General features: G+C 43.8%; 2 protein-coding genes across 4 annotated transcripts; both read right to left on the bottom strand.

Moving 5' to 3' along the window:
• Window positions 1–6066: 6066 nt before the first annotated feature.
• Window positions 6067–8371, bottom strand: LOC133885657 (WUSCHEL-related homeobox 5-like). Its single transcript, XM_062325398.1, has 2 exons — window positions 7918–8371; window positions 6067–6497 (listed from the first exon to the last, which is right to left on the bottom strand). Exons 1-2 carry the CDS (start codon window positions 8369–8371, stop codon window positions 6067–6069), a joined length of 885 nt encoding a protein of 294 aa, XP_062181382.1.
• A 3061-nt stretch (window positions 8372–11432) lies between these two features.
• On the bottom strand, window positions 11433–15187 carry LOC133924116 (uncharacterized). 3 transcript variants are annotated; one of them, XR_009910766.1, is made up of 5 exons: window positions 14748–15187; window positions 12987–13784; window positions 12562–12878; window positions 11805–11877; window positions 11433–11727 (listed from the first exon to the last, which is right to left on the bottom strand). XR_009910766.1 is itself a non-coding variant. In XM_062369517.1 (4 exons), the coding sequence occupies exons 2-4, from the start codon at window positions 12871–12873 to the stop codon at window positions 11687–11689; spliced, it is 426 nt and encodes a 141-aa protein (XP_062225501.1). In that variant the 5' UTR covers window positions 12874–12878; window positions 14748–15163; the 3' UTR covers window positions 11433–11686. The 3 variants fall into 3 exon arrangements, 1 of the variants encoding a protein (XP_062225501.1); XR_009910765.1 differs by lacking the exon at window positions 14748–15187 and adding an exon at window positions 13869–14741; XM_062369517.1 differs by lacking the exon at window positions 12987–13784 and having other exon boundaries at window positions 14748–15163.
• Window positions 15188–16769: the final 1582 nt, after the last annotated feature.

Here is a 16769-nt window from a genome sequence, read left to right as displayed (position 1 = left end):
CCAAATGGGGCGAGCTCAAGACGTTGCTCTGTGAAACGATTCTCGGTTTTGGCCTAAATTGGCTAAACGGCTTCCATTCCCAAACTGCCCTACCCTGTCTGCTATCGCTCCCCGTCGCTGCTTCCGCGTCCACCCTGTGATGCCTCGCTGTCCCGGGCAACCTCCTCCTCCTTTCCCTCAGGTGCCTTGCAACCCCACGCTGCCAAGCCCGTGCCGCCGAGCAAGATAGAGAGAAGGAGAGGGTGGTGGCAAGTGAGAGGAAGAGAAAGAGAGAGAGAAGGAGGCCTAGGTTTTAATTTGGGCCTGTTGAACCAAAATTAAATGGCTCAAGAACAATCTTATGTGATTTGTTAAGTATTTATCTTTTTTATATCTAGTGAAAAAAAATTGAATTTGATCGATTGCGGAATGAAATTCTCACTTAAAAAATAAAAAATCAGGACAAGGGTAAATTGATCAATTACATCATCATCATCTCTTTCAAGAAAACGAATTCAACCAGCTAGCAAAACGGTTTCCAGATAAGATTTTGATTCACCAGAGAAACGTTTACAGGAAAAACCAAAACTAAAACGTTTCTGAGAAAATCTGATCCCTACAATGCGAGCCCTAAGTCTGGAGCATAACTTTTTTTAGATTGTGTTATCTTGGGAATTCTTTTCTATTCTATGGATAGTTTTTATGCACTCTCCGGTCATAAATACATGTCGTTCTTGAAAAGGTTTAGTCAAACTTTTAAACTTTGACTGACAATATCTTTTAAAATATTTAGTTTGAAAATCTTAAAATCATATGTATAGATTTGTATTGAAAAAAATTCTTTCATAATATCACAAATTCAATTAATTTTATAAATATATTCTAATAGAAAATAGTAGTCAAAGCTATGCATTGGAGACCGTGTATAATCCAAAACAACATGTACTTATGACCTGAGGGGGTAGAACACAATCAACTGTCTAGAATATTCGTATATGACTTATTTACCTCATAACGGTTATTAAGGGTACGTTTGGCGGTGAGAAACACTCTCATTTCTAGCTGAAAATATGAGAATCCTTACCAAATAGGTAGTTTGATTTCTGATTCTAAAAGAACAAGGGAAATGAATCTTTTTTTTACTAATAGGAAAATAACTTAAAATGGTGTTTCAAGGTTCACAAATTAGGGTATCAGCTGTTTCTCCGTTTGAGAGGATTATGGTGTCAGATATGCTGCTATTATAGTGAACATTTCCGTCAAAATATTATAGTGAATAGAAAGACTGTACATACTGCATACTAAAGTTTCCTTGAAACTACTTTTTCAAGTATTTGTGTTATTATAACCTAACCTTTATTTCTTCTACATCTTCAAGTAAGAAAAAAAAGATTTCAAAGATGTGTACGGTCGTTTGGGGAATATGAAAACCAGAGGAATATATATACTACACTGAATGGCATCAAAATATAATAGCTTTTGTACAAACTTGAGTCAAGATATTCTTTATTTTAGTAACATCATTAAGGAGAGTACTCTAGCGTGCAATTAGAAGCTCCAGAAATGAAGGAGACCTGAAGGAATCTCTGACAATATTTTATTAGGCTGATGGCCGCCTGGCCACTCGCCCTCTCCAAATGTGGATCTAATGAGGCACCCCAGCCCTGTTTATGATTTGGGAAAATGGTCCATAAAATTGCTGCCATGTTACACTTTCAGTCTTTCAGATGAGAAAGCTACGAGCTTTCTGCTTTAGCTTAGTTTAGCATCACTTTGGCAGCACTTACGGATGGTTATGTTCCCATCGCCGTGCCCAAAAGCTCTGTAACCTCCTCTAGCCGTTTGACAGATCCATGACCCCAATTGAGCTTACGCATGATTCTTTTGGGTTTGGATATGACATCCGAATCAACGACAAACATGTGATGATGCTAACAAGTCGATGCCGCAACAAATGCGTCGATTAGTATGCCTTCTTTCTTTTCTGCTTCTTTTTCTTGTGAGAAGTAGATGAAGGACACGCCATGTATGGAACTAAACACGTTATGAAAGATAAGTTTAAAGAAAGTGAGCTGCTTTCCTGCATCTGCTGTTAGTGTCAAGTCGTACTCTCTTTTGTTTTATCATTTGCTTTGAACAATAACTTTTCTATTTCACCTGGGGTAAAAAGATATATCTAGACATGCATGTGAGTATGACTATATCTCTCCTCAGAATCAGTCCTGTTTTTGTTACAAAGTGGATCCGACGGCCAACTACATTTTCTCTGTCAGCGTGATATTGCGGCTGGAACAGGTCCCCGCACTAGCTTCTCCATCACCATGCTACTACCAGCTCCCTTGCTGTTGCTCGCTCTCTTCCTCTTCTCCGGCGGTTCATCATATTGTCAGGTTTGCTCTTGTAGTGTTTTTTTTTGCCATCCTTGTGCTCATGACCGGCAGCTAACGGGGTGTTTTAAAATACCCGTCACTAATATGCGGATGAGCATGGAGGCAACTTAGACATGGGCCGCACCGGCCTTTAGAGCCAGCCTACGAAAAGCACGCAAGACAGATAAAAGGGACGCGAGCCTTTAGGGTTTCCCCCGCGAGTGCCTCACCAAGCCCCCACCTCCCCTCAATTTGCCCGGTGCCTCACCATGGCCGGCGCGAGCAGCGTCCGCACCTCGGTGGTGCAGTGGGCGTGGGTAGCGCTGCGCGTTGTGTCACACTATTACAGAACAGGTCATAAGCATCATCAGTGTCGATTCGAGCATAATAGACACTGTTGATGTATCAGTGCTGGTTCTTAAACTCCCGTGTGCGAACTACGATTGAGGTTCCAAGAATCGACACTGATAGGCACTATCAATGTCGATTCTTAGCTGAAACCGATACTGATACTTCAGTGCCGGTTCTAGCCACGAACCGGCAGTGATAGTGCCTATCAGTGCATGTTCTTGGTGCCTCAATTATTACTCGCGCGTGGGAGTTTAAGAACCGACACTGATAGTCACTATTAGTGCCGGTTGGAATTAGGACTGGCACTGGTAGTTACTATCAGTGTCGATTGGAATTAGAATCGGCACTAATACATATGTTATATTTATATACAACACTTAGCTGCTCTCCTCGTTTGCTGCATTCAGCCTGACGCCTCTTGTCCTCCCCGACTGCCGCCTCCTCCCCGTCCGTAGCCTCCTCGTCGCCCGTCGGCATGTCGCCTCCTCATCCTCGTCCTCGTCGTGCACTGACTGCCGCCTCCTCCTCCTCGTCGCGCGCCGACCACCGCCTCCTCCTCCTTGTCATGCGTCGGTCTGCCGCTGCTTCCTCATTCTCATCGCACGCCAACTGCCACCTCCTCGTCCTCGTTGCGCGCCGACTGCCACCTCCTTGTCCTTGTCGTGCATCGGCCCGCCGTCGCCTCCTTGTCCTTATCGCGCGCTAGCCCATTGCTGCCTCCTCGTCGCCTCCTTGACGCCCCCATGGCGAGCAGCAGTGGCAATGGAGGTGAAGGGCGTAGATCTAGGTAGCGTGGAGGCGGTCACTCCATTCTATCCGGTTGTCTGGGTCCGAGTGACCACCCTTATACTTCCAGCCTCCAGATCCTCAACGGCGTAACCCCTTCCTACTCGAAAGATCACGAAACACCTGAGTTAGTTATCAAATTAAAGTTAAAAATTGTAGTTAGCAAATTATAGTTAGCCAATTTAGGTCTTGAAATTAGATATGTGTTTTAGTTCAAAATATATTAGCTTATTATTAGATGTGTATGTCATGATATTAGATGTGTATCGCTATATCGGTGTTTTTGATGTTACCATCACTTCCCAGTGAGTAACTAGTTTGTTACTTCCTTGTTCTGCAATAATTGCGAGATCATCTACATGTGCCGATTAATATGGGATTAGCATTTTTTTCTCTGAGCATGTAGATAAACCTGTGACTTTTTTTGGTACATCTGCATGCTCAAAGATGAAAATCCCTTTGCCCTCGTACTCCCGACCCTCAGATCCTCAACGTCGTATCCCCTTCCTACCCGGAAGGGTCACAAAACACCTGGGTTAGTTTTCAAATTCAAGTTAGCAAATTGTAGTTAGCAATTTTAGTTAGCCAATGTAGATCTTGAAATTAGATATGTATTTTAGTTCAAAATATGTTGGCTTATTATTAGATGTGTATGTCATGATATTAGATGTGTATCGCTATATCAGTGTTTTAGATATTACCATCACTTCCAAGTGAGTAACTAGTTTGTTACTTCCTTGTTCTGTAATTGATGACTTGACATAATTGTGAGATTATCCACGTATGTTGATTGATGTGGTATTAGCGTTTTTTCTCTGAGCATGTAGACATACCTGTGACTTGTCTTAGGTATATTTGCATGCTCAGAGATGAAAATCCCTTTGCCCTCGTACTCCCGGTCTCCAGATCTTCAACGTCGTATCCCCTTCCTACCTGGAAGGGTCACGAAACACCTAGGTTAATTCTCAAATTCAAGTTAGCAAATTATAGTTACCAATTTTAGTTAGCCAATTTAGGTCCTGAAATTAGATATGTATTTTAGTTCAAAATATGTTAGCTTATTATTAGATGTGTATGTCATGATATTAGATGTGTATCGTTATATTGGTGTTTTAGATGTTATCATCACTTCTTAGTGAGTAACTAGTTTGTTACTTTCTTATTCTGCAATTGATGACTTGACATAATTACGAGATTATCCACATATGCCGATTAATATGGCATTGACGTTTTTTTCTCTGAGCATGTAGACGTACTGTGACTTGTCTTAGGTATATCTGTATGCTCAGAAATGAAAGTCTTTTTGCTATAAGTTATAAGAAGGTCAGTTAATATTGTAGTTTGTAGTTAACAAATTTAAAAACTAACATGCTGATTGATGTAGATGCTTACTTATCTACAATGACTACATGATATTATTGTGGATCTTGGTGGCACACCACCTGTGATGACGCATTATTGACTGATAACAATAAAATAAAGATCACTATCTCTTTTAGCATTGATTTTTTAAAGAATGATATATCACTTTAACAGCATCAAGCTTCGAAATAGACCAAAGACTTATGACTAAAAGATCTGTTGTTCATACGCTTTTACAATCGGTTAACTTGCAACTTGGATACATGTTTTCGAACTACAGCTATTCAAATTGAAAGTGCTTGAATAGAATGAGGATGTGCTTACAATGACTCCTAAGTTCTCGTGGTTACATGCAGCTGAACCGGTTGGTGACATGAAACTATAGTTAAAAAGGGGATAATGTCGATGCAAACTCTAGATGGAACTCTACTTTCTTGATATTAAAAATATTGTATCATGTCTACTTTGAATTTTTGTGTTTTTATACTTATCGCCCGTTGGAAGTATTAAATTTCAAAATAAATCTAAACAGACGCAAATATTTAATATTTTGGATTTGAAAATATAAAAATATATAAAATTCCGCTAGTTTATTCGTCTGGGCCTCCGTTTGCGGGCCTAAGGCTGTCTCTTGCGGGCGTCATCGTTATTGGATTGTTGGAAAAAGTAGCCTAATGTAACATGTAGCCGGTTTCTCTCGCTTGGTGGTGTTTACAATTTCGACCGCACCATACGAGCTTGGATCCTATTCCTCTGACAAGGGTGAAGTTAGAGGGGGAACAATTTTATGTGAGATGTGGTACAGTGATTTATAAAAATACTAGGTTGATTTTACTGTGCACAGAATACTGTAGTACTAAATTTTATCTATTCATTTATAGTTCAACCACTCACAGCGGACTGAAATCAGAAGATCCCCGTCCTACGAGGTTGTCAGAGCTGTGCAGTATCCTTTTGTTTTGAAGAGCCGAATAGAAGAAAATGTTCACGCCAATCCACTACTGGCAATTAACAACACGAAAAGCAGATATCCAATGTCAAGCTTACTCAACAAACGAACCAAATGACCAACAAGGGAGCAGCACTGTATCACCACATTCTTCTAGCTCCAGACACGCATAACTCGAATGAAACTTAACAAGCCAAACTGTTTTGGTTCTAACAAAAGGCAACCAGAATCAGTGGAATATCTCTGGCTCAGCTTCACTTGAGCTACAGATCAGCGGCCACCAGAATGAATCCCGAAGAAGTCATAGAACGGCAGCGTCTCAGCGTTCGAGTTCGGGCTCCCGAGGCTCTCGGACTCCCCTGAAAGCGAAGCGGACGCCGTCAACGGCGTCGGCGTCAGGGAGGCGCTGCCGGCGCCGCGCGCCTTGTCGGGCAGGGCGAAGGTTGGCTCGAGCGGGAACAGCTGAAGAGTCTGGCGGCTGGGGCCGACGTGATCCGCTGCCCCGCCGTCGGCTGGCGGGAAGTGCAGCATGTGCAGTGGAGCGGTCGCGTTGTTCGGTGCCTGCGCCGCAGCCGGGACCATCTTGTCCTGGGCGATCTCCATTCTCGGGTATAGGATTGCCATCTGCTGCGGCTGGTAGTAGGCAGCATTTGCCGCGGGCTCCTGTGGCGCTGGCATGTAGCATGGCGCCCTGTACATCGCTGCAAGCATGGTGCAGTGATCCATTACGCAACAAGTTAGCAAACCTACATAAGTACTCCCTCATGTTAAAAATACATAATGTTTATCTTCTACGTGCTACTTTAATCACTATTTTTTATTAGAATATAATTACAACATATAATAAAAATACAATATTATAAATTTATTTTTAGACAAATCTACACGTATAATTTTTTATATTTTTAAATTAAATATTTTAAAAACTATTGACAGTTAAAGTTTTAAAAGTTTGATCAAATCATAATCAAAGTATTTATGACCGGATGAAGTACTAGCAAACATTATGCGGTGCAGATTCAAATTAAGGATGAGGCGTAGAGTGCCAGATCAGAACAGCTCTCATAGATCAGTTGTGACACCACAATGGTGAAGATTCAAAATAGTCAGTGAATTTTTCGAAACAGAAGGGATCGATGGTTGCCATTTTTTTTTAAGCAACGAGATGCTAAACGAAATTAATCGGTACCAGGAGCATCTGATTGGTCAAGTATGAACTGACGAATGGATCGAATGGAAGCCAAATTTACCAGCCTGTACATTTGTAACTTGTAAAGCAATTCAATACCATACAAGACGGAGTGATGAACAGACTAGACGCAATCAAACGTACAGATACATAATCATATTTTACGGGAAAATGTAGTCATTACGGGTTGTCTAGCAGGCATTTATTGGATGGGAGAGGGAGCAGCTAAGGAATGATGTGGAAGGCTCTGTCTGCACATTTTGGTGGTTGCTAGACAAGGATGGTTTCAATCCCTTCAAACCTGGGGGCACAAGACTAAAGGAGCTACAAAAGGGTAGCTGCAGCAGCAGCTACACGGGCAGGCAAAATTAAATCGTGTGACCATGACTACGAGGGTTTCCTCTGCTCCACTGACACCCTTCAGATGGCGAGGAGAAAGGACAGATGCTACGAGAAAGGAATGGGGAAAAACAGGGGGAGAAGGGAACACCAAGATGCAGCAATGTCGCATAGCACTACATGCATACAGGGTCATGCATGCAAGCGAGCGTCAAGCGTGTGCATGCATCACGGATCACAAAATAGACTCCTCGTTTCATTGTGTCTCTGCACCTATGGGTCCACACAGGATGCACGTCAATTGCCCGGTTGTCATGCTACCCACGCACACAAACCTTTGACAAAGCAGCCGCCAGGAAAATAATAAATTGGTCCATGCATGAAATGAGCAGCGGAAACGTCACCGCGTCAGCGTTGACCACCACACGTAAAAGGCATGAATCGGAAATGGCAAATCATAATCCTATTCAGCTAAAGTAAACTCGATTTGTGAAGCTAAGAAAACTCAGGAACCTTGACGCGGTAATCGATCGAGTACGACACTAGCTAGTAAAAGAGAAAGTACAGATCAATCATGAGGTCAAGACATGTACCATGCGGACCACCGTTGTTGCATGCAGGCTGCGGCGCCATCGCCATCGCCTGCGGCGGCGGGAGCCGGCCATGAGGGTAAGGCAGCGTGGGGGGCCTAGCCAGCACGGGCAGCGGCGGGGGCCGGCGGAGGAACCTGGTGAAGTAGGCGAAGCTGTCCTGCTTCTGCTTCTGGCGCAGGCGGGCCTTGTGGTTCTGGAACCAGTAGAAGACGTTCTTGCCCTCGATGTGGCCGTGCTCCCGCAGCCTGGCCGTGATCTGCTGTATCTGCTCCGCATTGGGCGTGCGCAGACCGTGCTCGTACAGCCTCTCCAGCACGGCAACCTGCTCCTTGGTCGGGTTCCACCGCGCGTTCGCCAGCGCGGCCGTCGCGGCGGAGGCCGGGGACAGCGGCGGCGAGGGCGGGACGTCGGGGGCCGCCTGGCCGTGAGCGCCTCCTTGTTGCGGCAGCTCCATCGCTCTCGATCTGGCTCTCGTCTATCCCTTGGCCGGCTCTCTTGTGAGTGCTTGTGTGCGGCTGCGCGTCGTGGGGTGCGCGGGGTTTTAAGCGTGCATGAAAGTGTGAGGGGGGGGGGGGGGGGGGCGGAGCTCGTGCGCGTACACAGTAATGGTGGCAGGTGCGTTTCGGTGAGGGCTGTCGCCTTGCGGTCAAAGCCGGGGGCCGTGGTGGCAGAGGCGCGGCCTGGCAAACTCTCGTGTGGCTGCATGCTCGCCGTGCAACCGTGTCCCGATAAGTGCTGGCACGTCCTACGTACTTGGCCGGACTCTCCGGTGCGCGGGTGCTGCATGCGGCGGCACGCCGGTGTCATGTGACCGGCGATGTATGGATTGTGCACGTCGCCGCGGCCAGCCAGACGAACGTACGTTTCCTAGCTTTTCACCGATAACTCTGTGCCAAGCAAGGAGAGGATGTAACGGTGCACGCAGCTAGATCAGGCGCGGCCGGGCCCGTGTCGATTCTGTACTGCCAGTGTGAGACCATGAGTACTAGGCCATCGACGTGGGCTCTGAAAACAATGGGGACCTGGGAGGCAGTGCTGCGCAGATGGGAGCGCATGCACGCGGGAGGGTTGCGCACAACCAAGGAATTGAACGGTATGCCGCGCTCTCCTTGAAGAATAGATCTTGAGTGCGTGCTCGATGCTCCGCCTCGGGAATGAAAGGAAATTCTTTGCTTGTGCTAGCACCGGGCTTTTCGTTCTACGTGGATTTCGTGTGCTTGGCCTCTTTTGGCAGTAGAGTGTTGTAAGTGGAAAAAAATTATATGCAATTGTAGATGTCTCCACTATAACACTGCTTAGATAGTTATCATACGTCGTCAACGCTTAGACAGTGATATATGAGGAGACGTATATAGCACCGTTGCATTTTTTTTTTCTTCTGTAAGTAGCATCACTGCGAAAAAAATTCTATACAGCAGATGCTACATACATCTGCACCTGTAGCACCGCATAGATAGCCGCCACCTGTCCTAAAGGTGATCTCAAAGCGGTAGATCTTGTCCAAATAAAAAATTATCCTGCATGCTTATTACTCGACATACATAATTAGTGTTAGATGTATCTTATCCACTACTTTGAGATCTACGTTAAAAACAAATGGTGACCATCCAAAAGATGTTGCAGGAGGAGCAGTCTGCAAAAGAAGACATATGCAACACCGCTGCAGAGAATTTTTTTCCACATCACCGTGCATGTCAATGCAAGCAATTGCTTGTCTAGCTCTAGCTGCGAGCGCTTGCCAGTTATGCTGCCTTTGCACTGCAGGCTGTTTTTGCAACATCCTGGCAAGGCCTGGCTGGATTTCGATGTGCAACTACGGTTAAAACATTAATAACTGGGAGGAAAAGCGTGTGTTAGTAGACTAGACATATGAGTTGTTCCGTCCAATTCCTTTCTTACTGCACCTTCAAAGAGGGAAAGAAACGGGCTGTCTGAATGCATGGACTCATGCAAACAAAACAAATTAAGATCACGAGACAGAATATCCTCTCAAGCAACCAAAGGAAATTACTGCTGGCGCATAAGGTAAGCAGCTCTTCAGTGGAGCAACGGTATATTTGCCTGAGTTTAGGGTAGAAATTCTGATGGAAAGCGAGCGATCGAGGGAAGAAATACACTGATCACTAGTACTACTCCGTATTAAAGAACACTTTAGGGCCTGTTTGGATACCCTGTAACTTTTTTCCCTTGTAATTGGTTTCCACCTGTATTTTCTAGTGCACAAGGAATCTCCTGGAATGTAATGGATTTTTTTTCCCCAGGAAAATATTGTTTGGTAAAGAAAAAAAGACAGCCCTACAATACAGATTGCTGCTTCTACCAGTGAACCAGTGATCAGCCCACAGATAGCAAGAAGAGCAATCTTTTGTTAATTTCCACAGCTCAAACAACATCAGAAAGAGCAATCTACAAATCCATGACAACACATGCCATGGTTATCCAGGCGTAGTCACAGGTAGCACAGGTCATTAAGAAATTCTGAACATACAATAGGTAGCACAAGTACCTCCATTAATACAGAACCTAGTTTTTACCACAAAGGGTTATCTAGTGAAATTCAAACCCTATGCAGACGATCTAAGATGATCTTGATGTCAAGCCCAAGTCAGCAAAACGTGGCACCAAGACATGTACATCAACAGAGGCCACTGAGGTGAAATCATGCATCCCCTTTTGGGATTTTAGTTCTTCAGTTCGGCACCACTCATGGTTCCTACAATCAAAGAGGATAACATTATGTCCCAAGATAAAAGGTAAAACTAAAACTAACATAAAAAGGTACATAAAGTTTGGGGATCTTGAAAAGCATGTGCCTTGTACATTGTATACGTCAATGCACATATGTACATCTGATGCGCATATTTACATTTGCACTTGCTAGTTGCAACCTGTTTCTATTTCTAATTTTCTATCTATTGGAAGAATGAGGACCATGACAAAAGCATTGAGAAACACCAAACAATAAATGGCCAAGAAAACTAAGTCTGAGACATGGGATTGAACCACCTCTGCCATGATAATATGAATAACTTCTATGGCTACCATGTGTAAACTAGGAGAAACGATGAAGCATCAGATATGTATGAGAGAAATATTGCTGCAACGACACAACTGCTACTCTGTTACCACTTAGCACTCAACCATAAAGTTGGAAAAAGACCACAGGAAATATATGGTAACACTAACATGAAAATGGTGACAAAACATTCAACAAGAGTAATAAAGCCCCTGCATGTATTCGTAACTGGTTAACAAAATAAAAGTTGATGATAGGAAACTTATGGCATAAATATACTGGAACTGAACATAACTAGACAAAGTTAGCAAAAGTCAACTTATAGCATAACTGAACATCATGCTACAAAACTGAAAAGAAGGCAATGGACTTACATTTAGGCAATTGAGCTCCAAGCTTATCAACTTCTTTCTTTAGCCACAAACCACGGAGCCTTGGAGCATATTCTAGAAAAAGCTCACGGTTCATAGCATCCTTAAAGACATCAGAAGCCAGGCCCTTTTGTTACGTCCTTTACCATGTACATGCTGCTCAATCTCCAAATCTTGCAGAGATTGTTTCTCTTGCCCTTGAGATTGTAAAGATTCACTCTCCAAATCTTGCATACTCAAGTCATCCATTCTTGTTCGATAAATTGATTCTTCACCATCATGAGCTCCTACATTGATTGCAGCGTCCCATGGACGTTTCTTAGTGAAATCTAAGAGCATCTTTTCCGTGCCTCCGGACCGTTTACTTCCAACATGCTGAGGTTTACTTAGAGGTGAAGCAATGCTTTCCTTCAGCAAATTGTCCTATTAAGATATCAAATTAGCCTTAAATAGCATCATTACACTAGATTATTGCTAACTAGAAAATGTACATAACTTACCTTCATATAACAGGTCCAGTGCATCAAACAATGGGAAGCTTTTGTTTTCATACCTCCTCAACTTTGAATCCTCCTAAACAAATTATTAAGAGATCAGAAAGATAAGACCATTTGTAATATAGATACTGCAAAGATAAGATGCTAGTCTGAAAGATTAGTAGGGACCTACAACCAAGGTGTCAAGGTCTGTGTATATTGCACAGTGCAAGAACCTGTTCTTAGATTATTATTTTTTACTGACAGCTACTACTAGCAGATACAATGCAAATACTAAAAGGGCATGTGAATGCTTCTTATTTTCTTAGACGGGAACAGCAGAAACCATACCAAATTAATTAGAACCACATCCAACCATTTGTTCATAAAGTACCCACTAGTCGAATTAATTAGTCCATGCAGAAAAGATTCAGATCAAAGAAACAGTGAGCTCCAAAATCAAAACAGAAGAGCTGTTAGGTTAATGTATTAAAGCTTTGCCCTTTCTCAACCAACCAGTAAGATGTTCAGATTTTCAAACTTGAAACCACATAACCACTCATCGGACATTCCAGACTATTTGGGTCAATCTTGACACCCTAAAGGCTTTCAGTTCCTAGATAACCAGTGTGATGACAAGCATTGAGCACTGATGAACCAACTCATTTGATCTGATATCATCGAAAAAACGAATGGAAGCAGACAACACATGTGCAGCATTAGCTACCAATTTCCAGCATTTAAACAGTAAAAATAGAATGGTTAACAAAATCAAATTTACTTCTATTATTTCATCCCAGATTTCAGATGTTGTGTTAATCATAGACGCAGTCTGATTCCAAGAGACTCCACTACGCTTGCGAATGGATTTGACTGCTTTGTAATCCTTCTTCAATTGTGACTCTTTGTCTTGAATCTGAGCTTTAGTAAAATTGGCATCTGGACAAAGACTGTTGAAATCTTTCACAATTCTATTCCAACCTTCAGTACACCAGCCATTTTGACCACGAAAATGAGAAAGCCTATACTCAGTGAGTACATCAACTAGCGCTTTCTCATATTTTGAGGTCCACCTTGCTCTTTGAGACATCATCAGATCTGAGAATCAAGAAATAACAATTTAGTTATGGAGAAGATTACAATTCAATTCAGTAAGCACAAGCTATTTAACTGAAGATACAACATATGCTCAATTTTATACACAACCTATTTTATATACAACTGAAGATACAGCAGCGCTGGATGGAAGAAATGATAACTAGAAATGTGATATCGACTATAATTATCATTGTCCCCTCCTCCTTCGCCTCCTGGTCTTTTCGTAATCAATCCACATCCTCTTTGCAATTTCATCTCTCATAGCATTACCCTCGTTTCTTTGGTTGCTCGATGATGCAACATCATCTCTGTAACTTTCATTATCAGTAGGTAGAGCCACAAACTTGCAGGGGTGAATTGGAGTTTTCTGGCTACTTAACCACTCTTCATCACCATTGTACCTTCGGATTATATTATGCAACACAACTGCAACTGCTGGAATTTTAACTTGAGTCTCTATGGGATAGTGTGTGGTGACTTTCAATATAGGAAACCTCATCTTTAGAATGCCAATAGCACGCTCTATGTGATTGCGAAGGCGGGCGTGACGAAGGTTGAATAATTCCTTGTAATCCCTTGGCCGACAATTGCTTCGCCCTTGATCCTTAAGATGGTACCGGACTCCTCGGTAAGGAGCAAGAAAGTGCAGAGTGTTTGCGTAGCCCCCATCAACTAGATAGTACTTGCCTCTAGGCACTTGAAAACCAGATCTAATTGCAGATTTAAGGACCCTGCATCAGACGCAGACCCTTCCCAACCAGTTGAAACATATGTAAAATTCAAATCAAAGTCACAAGCAAGCATTACATTTTGCGATAAAGATCCTTTTCTATTTCGATATGGTGCTGCCTTACTCTCATTTATTGAGATCGGAACATGAGTCCCATCTATTGCACCTAAACAGTTCTGCAAGGGAAAAAAAACTATTACCAATTGAGATATGAAACAAGAGGGTACAATTTCCTAGCTGCACAACTATATAGCATCTACCTGAAAGTATGGCCCGAAATGTGGATTGGATGATATTTTGTAGTGGGTCTCGGCTGATGGAGGCTTCACAAAATCAAATGTCATTGAGGTGATTGCATCAAAGCATGCACCAATATGCCTGTGTATGGTTTCTCGGCTATGCTGAAACCTATCACATAGAGCTGAAAAACTAGCATTTCGTGCAAGCATGTACATGAACATTGCAAGCTGCTCTTCAACGATAACACCTCTTGTACTTCGCAAAAGATTCTTTGAACAAATATAATCTGAAATTCCTTGGAAAATACGTGCCTCCATCCGAAGATTGGTAAAACATCGGCTCCTATGGCCCTCTAGAAGTTCACGGGTATATTCTGCGCCACTAAGCTTTGATGTATGACTAGGAGTTTTGGTTTTGGTTGAAGCTAAGTATAATGCTGGAAAGACAAGCATCATCATTTCATCATCTTCTTCTTCCTCGGAATCAGATTCAGACATTGTAAGATCTTTCTCAGAATCAGATTCAGACATTGTACTGCTGCTCCAGCTACTACTAGCAATGGGAAAAGAAAGAAAATGATTTTCCATCGAGTCTGGACAAATTCAAACTTCAAGTACATACTATGCAGGTTGAAATTTCTAGTTCCTTTGTTCTTCAAGTGAACAGCAAGTGGTATCTAAATTCAGGACATGCTCCCTGCTGTGCTCTCTAATGAAATCGTAGCAATAATAACATAGGCCACCAGAAGATGGAAGAAACATAATTGCAGGAATTGAAGTAGTTGTAGCGACCTATTGGAATTAAGTCTAGCTAGCTTGTATGGCTCATATACACATCGGCAGTACGGGGCTCTAGACGAGCAGGAGATCCGAGCATGAGAAGACGAACAAGATTCTCACCTCGAGCACGCGGTACCTCGCCCAGACGCTGCAGCAGCCGTCCCACGTGGAGGTACAGGATGAGGCAGGTTGGGGCCGAATCCAGCGGCGTAGAGGTACGCGATGAGGTAGGGAGCGTGCCCGTGGCTCGCCGGTGGAGGCGTGAAGCGTCGCGGCCACAGATGCGAGCGAGGATCTCGCCTGGAGAACGGGCCGCCGTCGAGCGAGGATCTCGCCTGAGAGCGGGCTGCCGCTGGATCTCGCCTGGAGAGCGACGCTTGTCCGCCGAATCTCGCCTGGAGAGCGGAGCTCGCTCGCCGGATCTCGCCTAGAGAGCGGAGCTCGCCAGCTGGATCTCGCCTGCAGAGCGGCGCTCGCCCTCGCAGTGTCCAAGGCGAGGAGGAGACAAGACCCGATAGATGTCGTTTTTTTTTTCCAGACCTCATGGGCTCTGTCTTCTAATCCGATGGAACGGGCCAAAACGGGTCGGAAATATAGTGGGCTAGCAGTCATCCAAACAAATTTTTTGATTTACTTCGGAAAAAAAATAGGGCCCATGTTTTACACCGGTTTTAGATCAGAACCGGGCTTCCAAACAGGGCCTTACTGTGTATCTGCGTGCCGTATTCATGGTAACAATCAGCTTACAAACAGAGAGGAGATGGACGACCAGCTAGGTGATTTTATATCGGGACAGAACTCGGACGCCATGGCGTCAAACGTAGGGGAAGACCGGAAGAGCTAGCTAGGCTGCCCATAGGTAGGGATCGGAATAGCAAGGCACATTGGGAAATGGAGGCAGGGATCAATGTAGTGTGGGAGTAAAGGCGAGTATGCATTGTTTTCGTTGGGGACATGCAAGGGAGGCGCGGCGAGGCGAGAGGACAGCAGACCAGACGGTTCAGGAGGCGGATATTTAGAGTCTCGCTTCCCGTTTCCCCGTAATCTGCGAGAGAGATGGAGGGGGAGCCGAGACGATCGACGCCGCACCATGCCATTACTCCTCACAAGCTGGGCAGGGTGGACGGTGAGAGACGCTGCAAATTGGCGCTTGCTGCATGCGTTGGGAAGTGCCATGGCGTGGCCTAACCTTGCCGTAGAGCCGTATAGCCGTATAGAGGGAGGGGGTCGAGGCCCAGGCTACCCGCGCCCGCGCCAATCGACTTCGAATGAGCAGTAGCGAAAACCTATGCGCGCATCTAGTGTCTGGTTGGATAGGACATGGATTGGATTGACTTTTGCTCACTGTCACGGCAAAATCTGCGCAAAAAGATTTGCTCATTTGAGGCGAGGACCGCCTTCTACGATCCGAATTAAAAACCGCTGCCTGCTCCAACCGATTGGGAAACGCGACGCCGTTTGATTAGGCGATGTGAACAGCACACCGAGCACAGGGTAACACTTGAGCCATGCATCGCTCCTCGCATGGAAACCATACAGATCCAGAGCCCGTGTGCTAGAAGACGCTGGAAGGCGACATGAGGTCACTACTACAGAACAAGTCAAAAATAATGATATATCAGTATTATTTATATTAAAATCGGAACTGAAGATATACCAGTGCCGATTGTTAAGCTTTCACGTACGAACAATGAGTAAGTCGCTAAGAATCGACATTGAAACTATTTATTACATCAATGCTAATTACAACCACGAACCGGTACTGATAAATCAGTAGCAGTGTCAGTTCTAGCCACGAAACGGTACTCATGTACACTGATACATCAGTATCGGTTCTAGCCACGAACCGGGACTGATAATCAGTATCAGTGTCGGTTCTAGCTACGAATCAATACTGATAGTAAGTATCAGTGTCAGTTCTAGCCACGAACTGATACTGATGATTGCTACTGTCATAGCTCATCTTAAAAAAATCATAACTTTTTCACATGAAGTTGTATGGGAAAAACTTTATATGAAAATTATAGATCTCAACGAGATCTATAACTTTGTAGTTGATAACTTTTTATTTTAAGATAATTTAAATGCCCAAATAATTTTAACAAAATTTCAGCTGTGTTCGATGACAACTCATCTTAAAAA

This window comes from Phragmites australis, chromosome 1 (genome assembly GCF_958298935.1).
Source record: "Phragmites australis chromosome 1, lpPhrAust1.1, whole genome shotgun sequence".
NCBI lineage: Eukaryota > Viridiplantae > Streptophyta > Magnoliopsida > Poales > Poaceae > Phragmites > Phragmites australis.
The sequence above is the reverse complement of the archived record's forward strand: the minus strand, read 5'-3'. Positions and strand labels throughout refer to the sequence as shown.

Coding starts and splice junctions, on each gene's coding strand:
- LOC133924116 (XM_062369517.1), bottom strand. CDS start 12,873: ATGATGTCTCAAAGAGCAAGGTGGACCTCAAAATATGAGAAAGCGCTA. Junction 11,878..12,561: donor TCTGGGATGAAATAATAGAA/GTAAATTTGATT, acceptor TAATTTGTTTAG/GAGGATTCAAAGTTGAGGAG. Junction 11,728..11,804: donor ACTGGACCTGTTATATGAAG/GTAAGTTATGTA, acceptor ATATCTTAATAG/GACAATTTGCTGAAGGAAAG.
- LOC133885657 (XM_062325398.1), bottom strand. CDS start 8,371: ATGGAGCTGCCGCAACAAGGAGGCGCTCACGGCCAGGCGGCCCCCGAC. Junction 6,498..7,917: donor CAACAACGGTGGTCCGCATG/GTACATGTCTTG, acceptor CCATGCTTGCAG/CGATGTACAGGGCGCCATGC.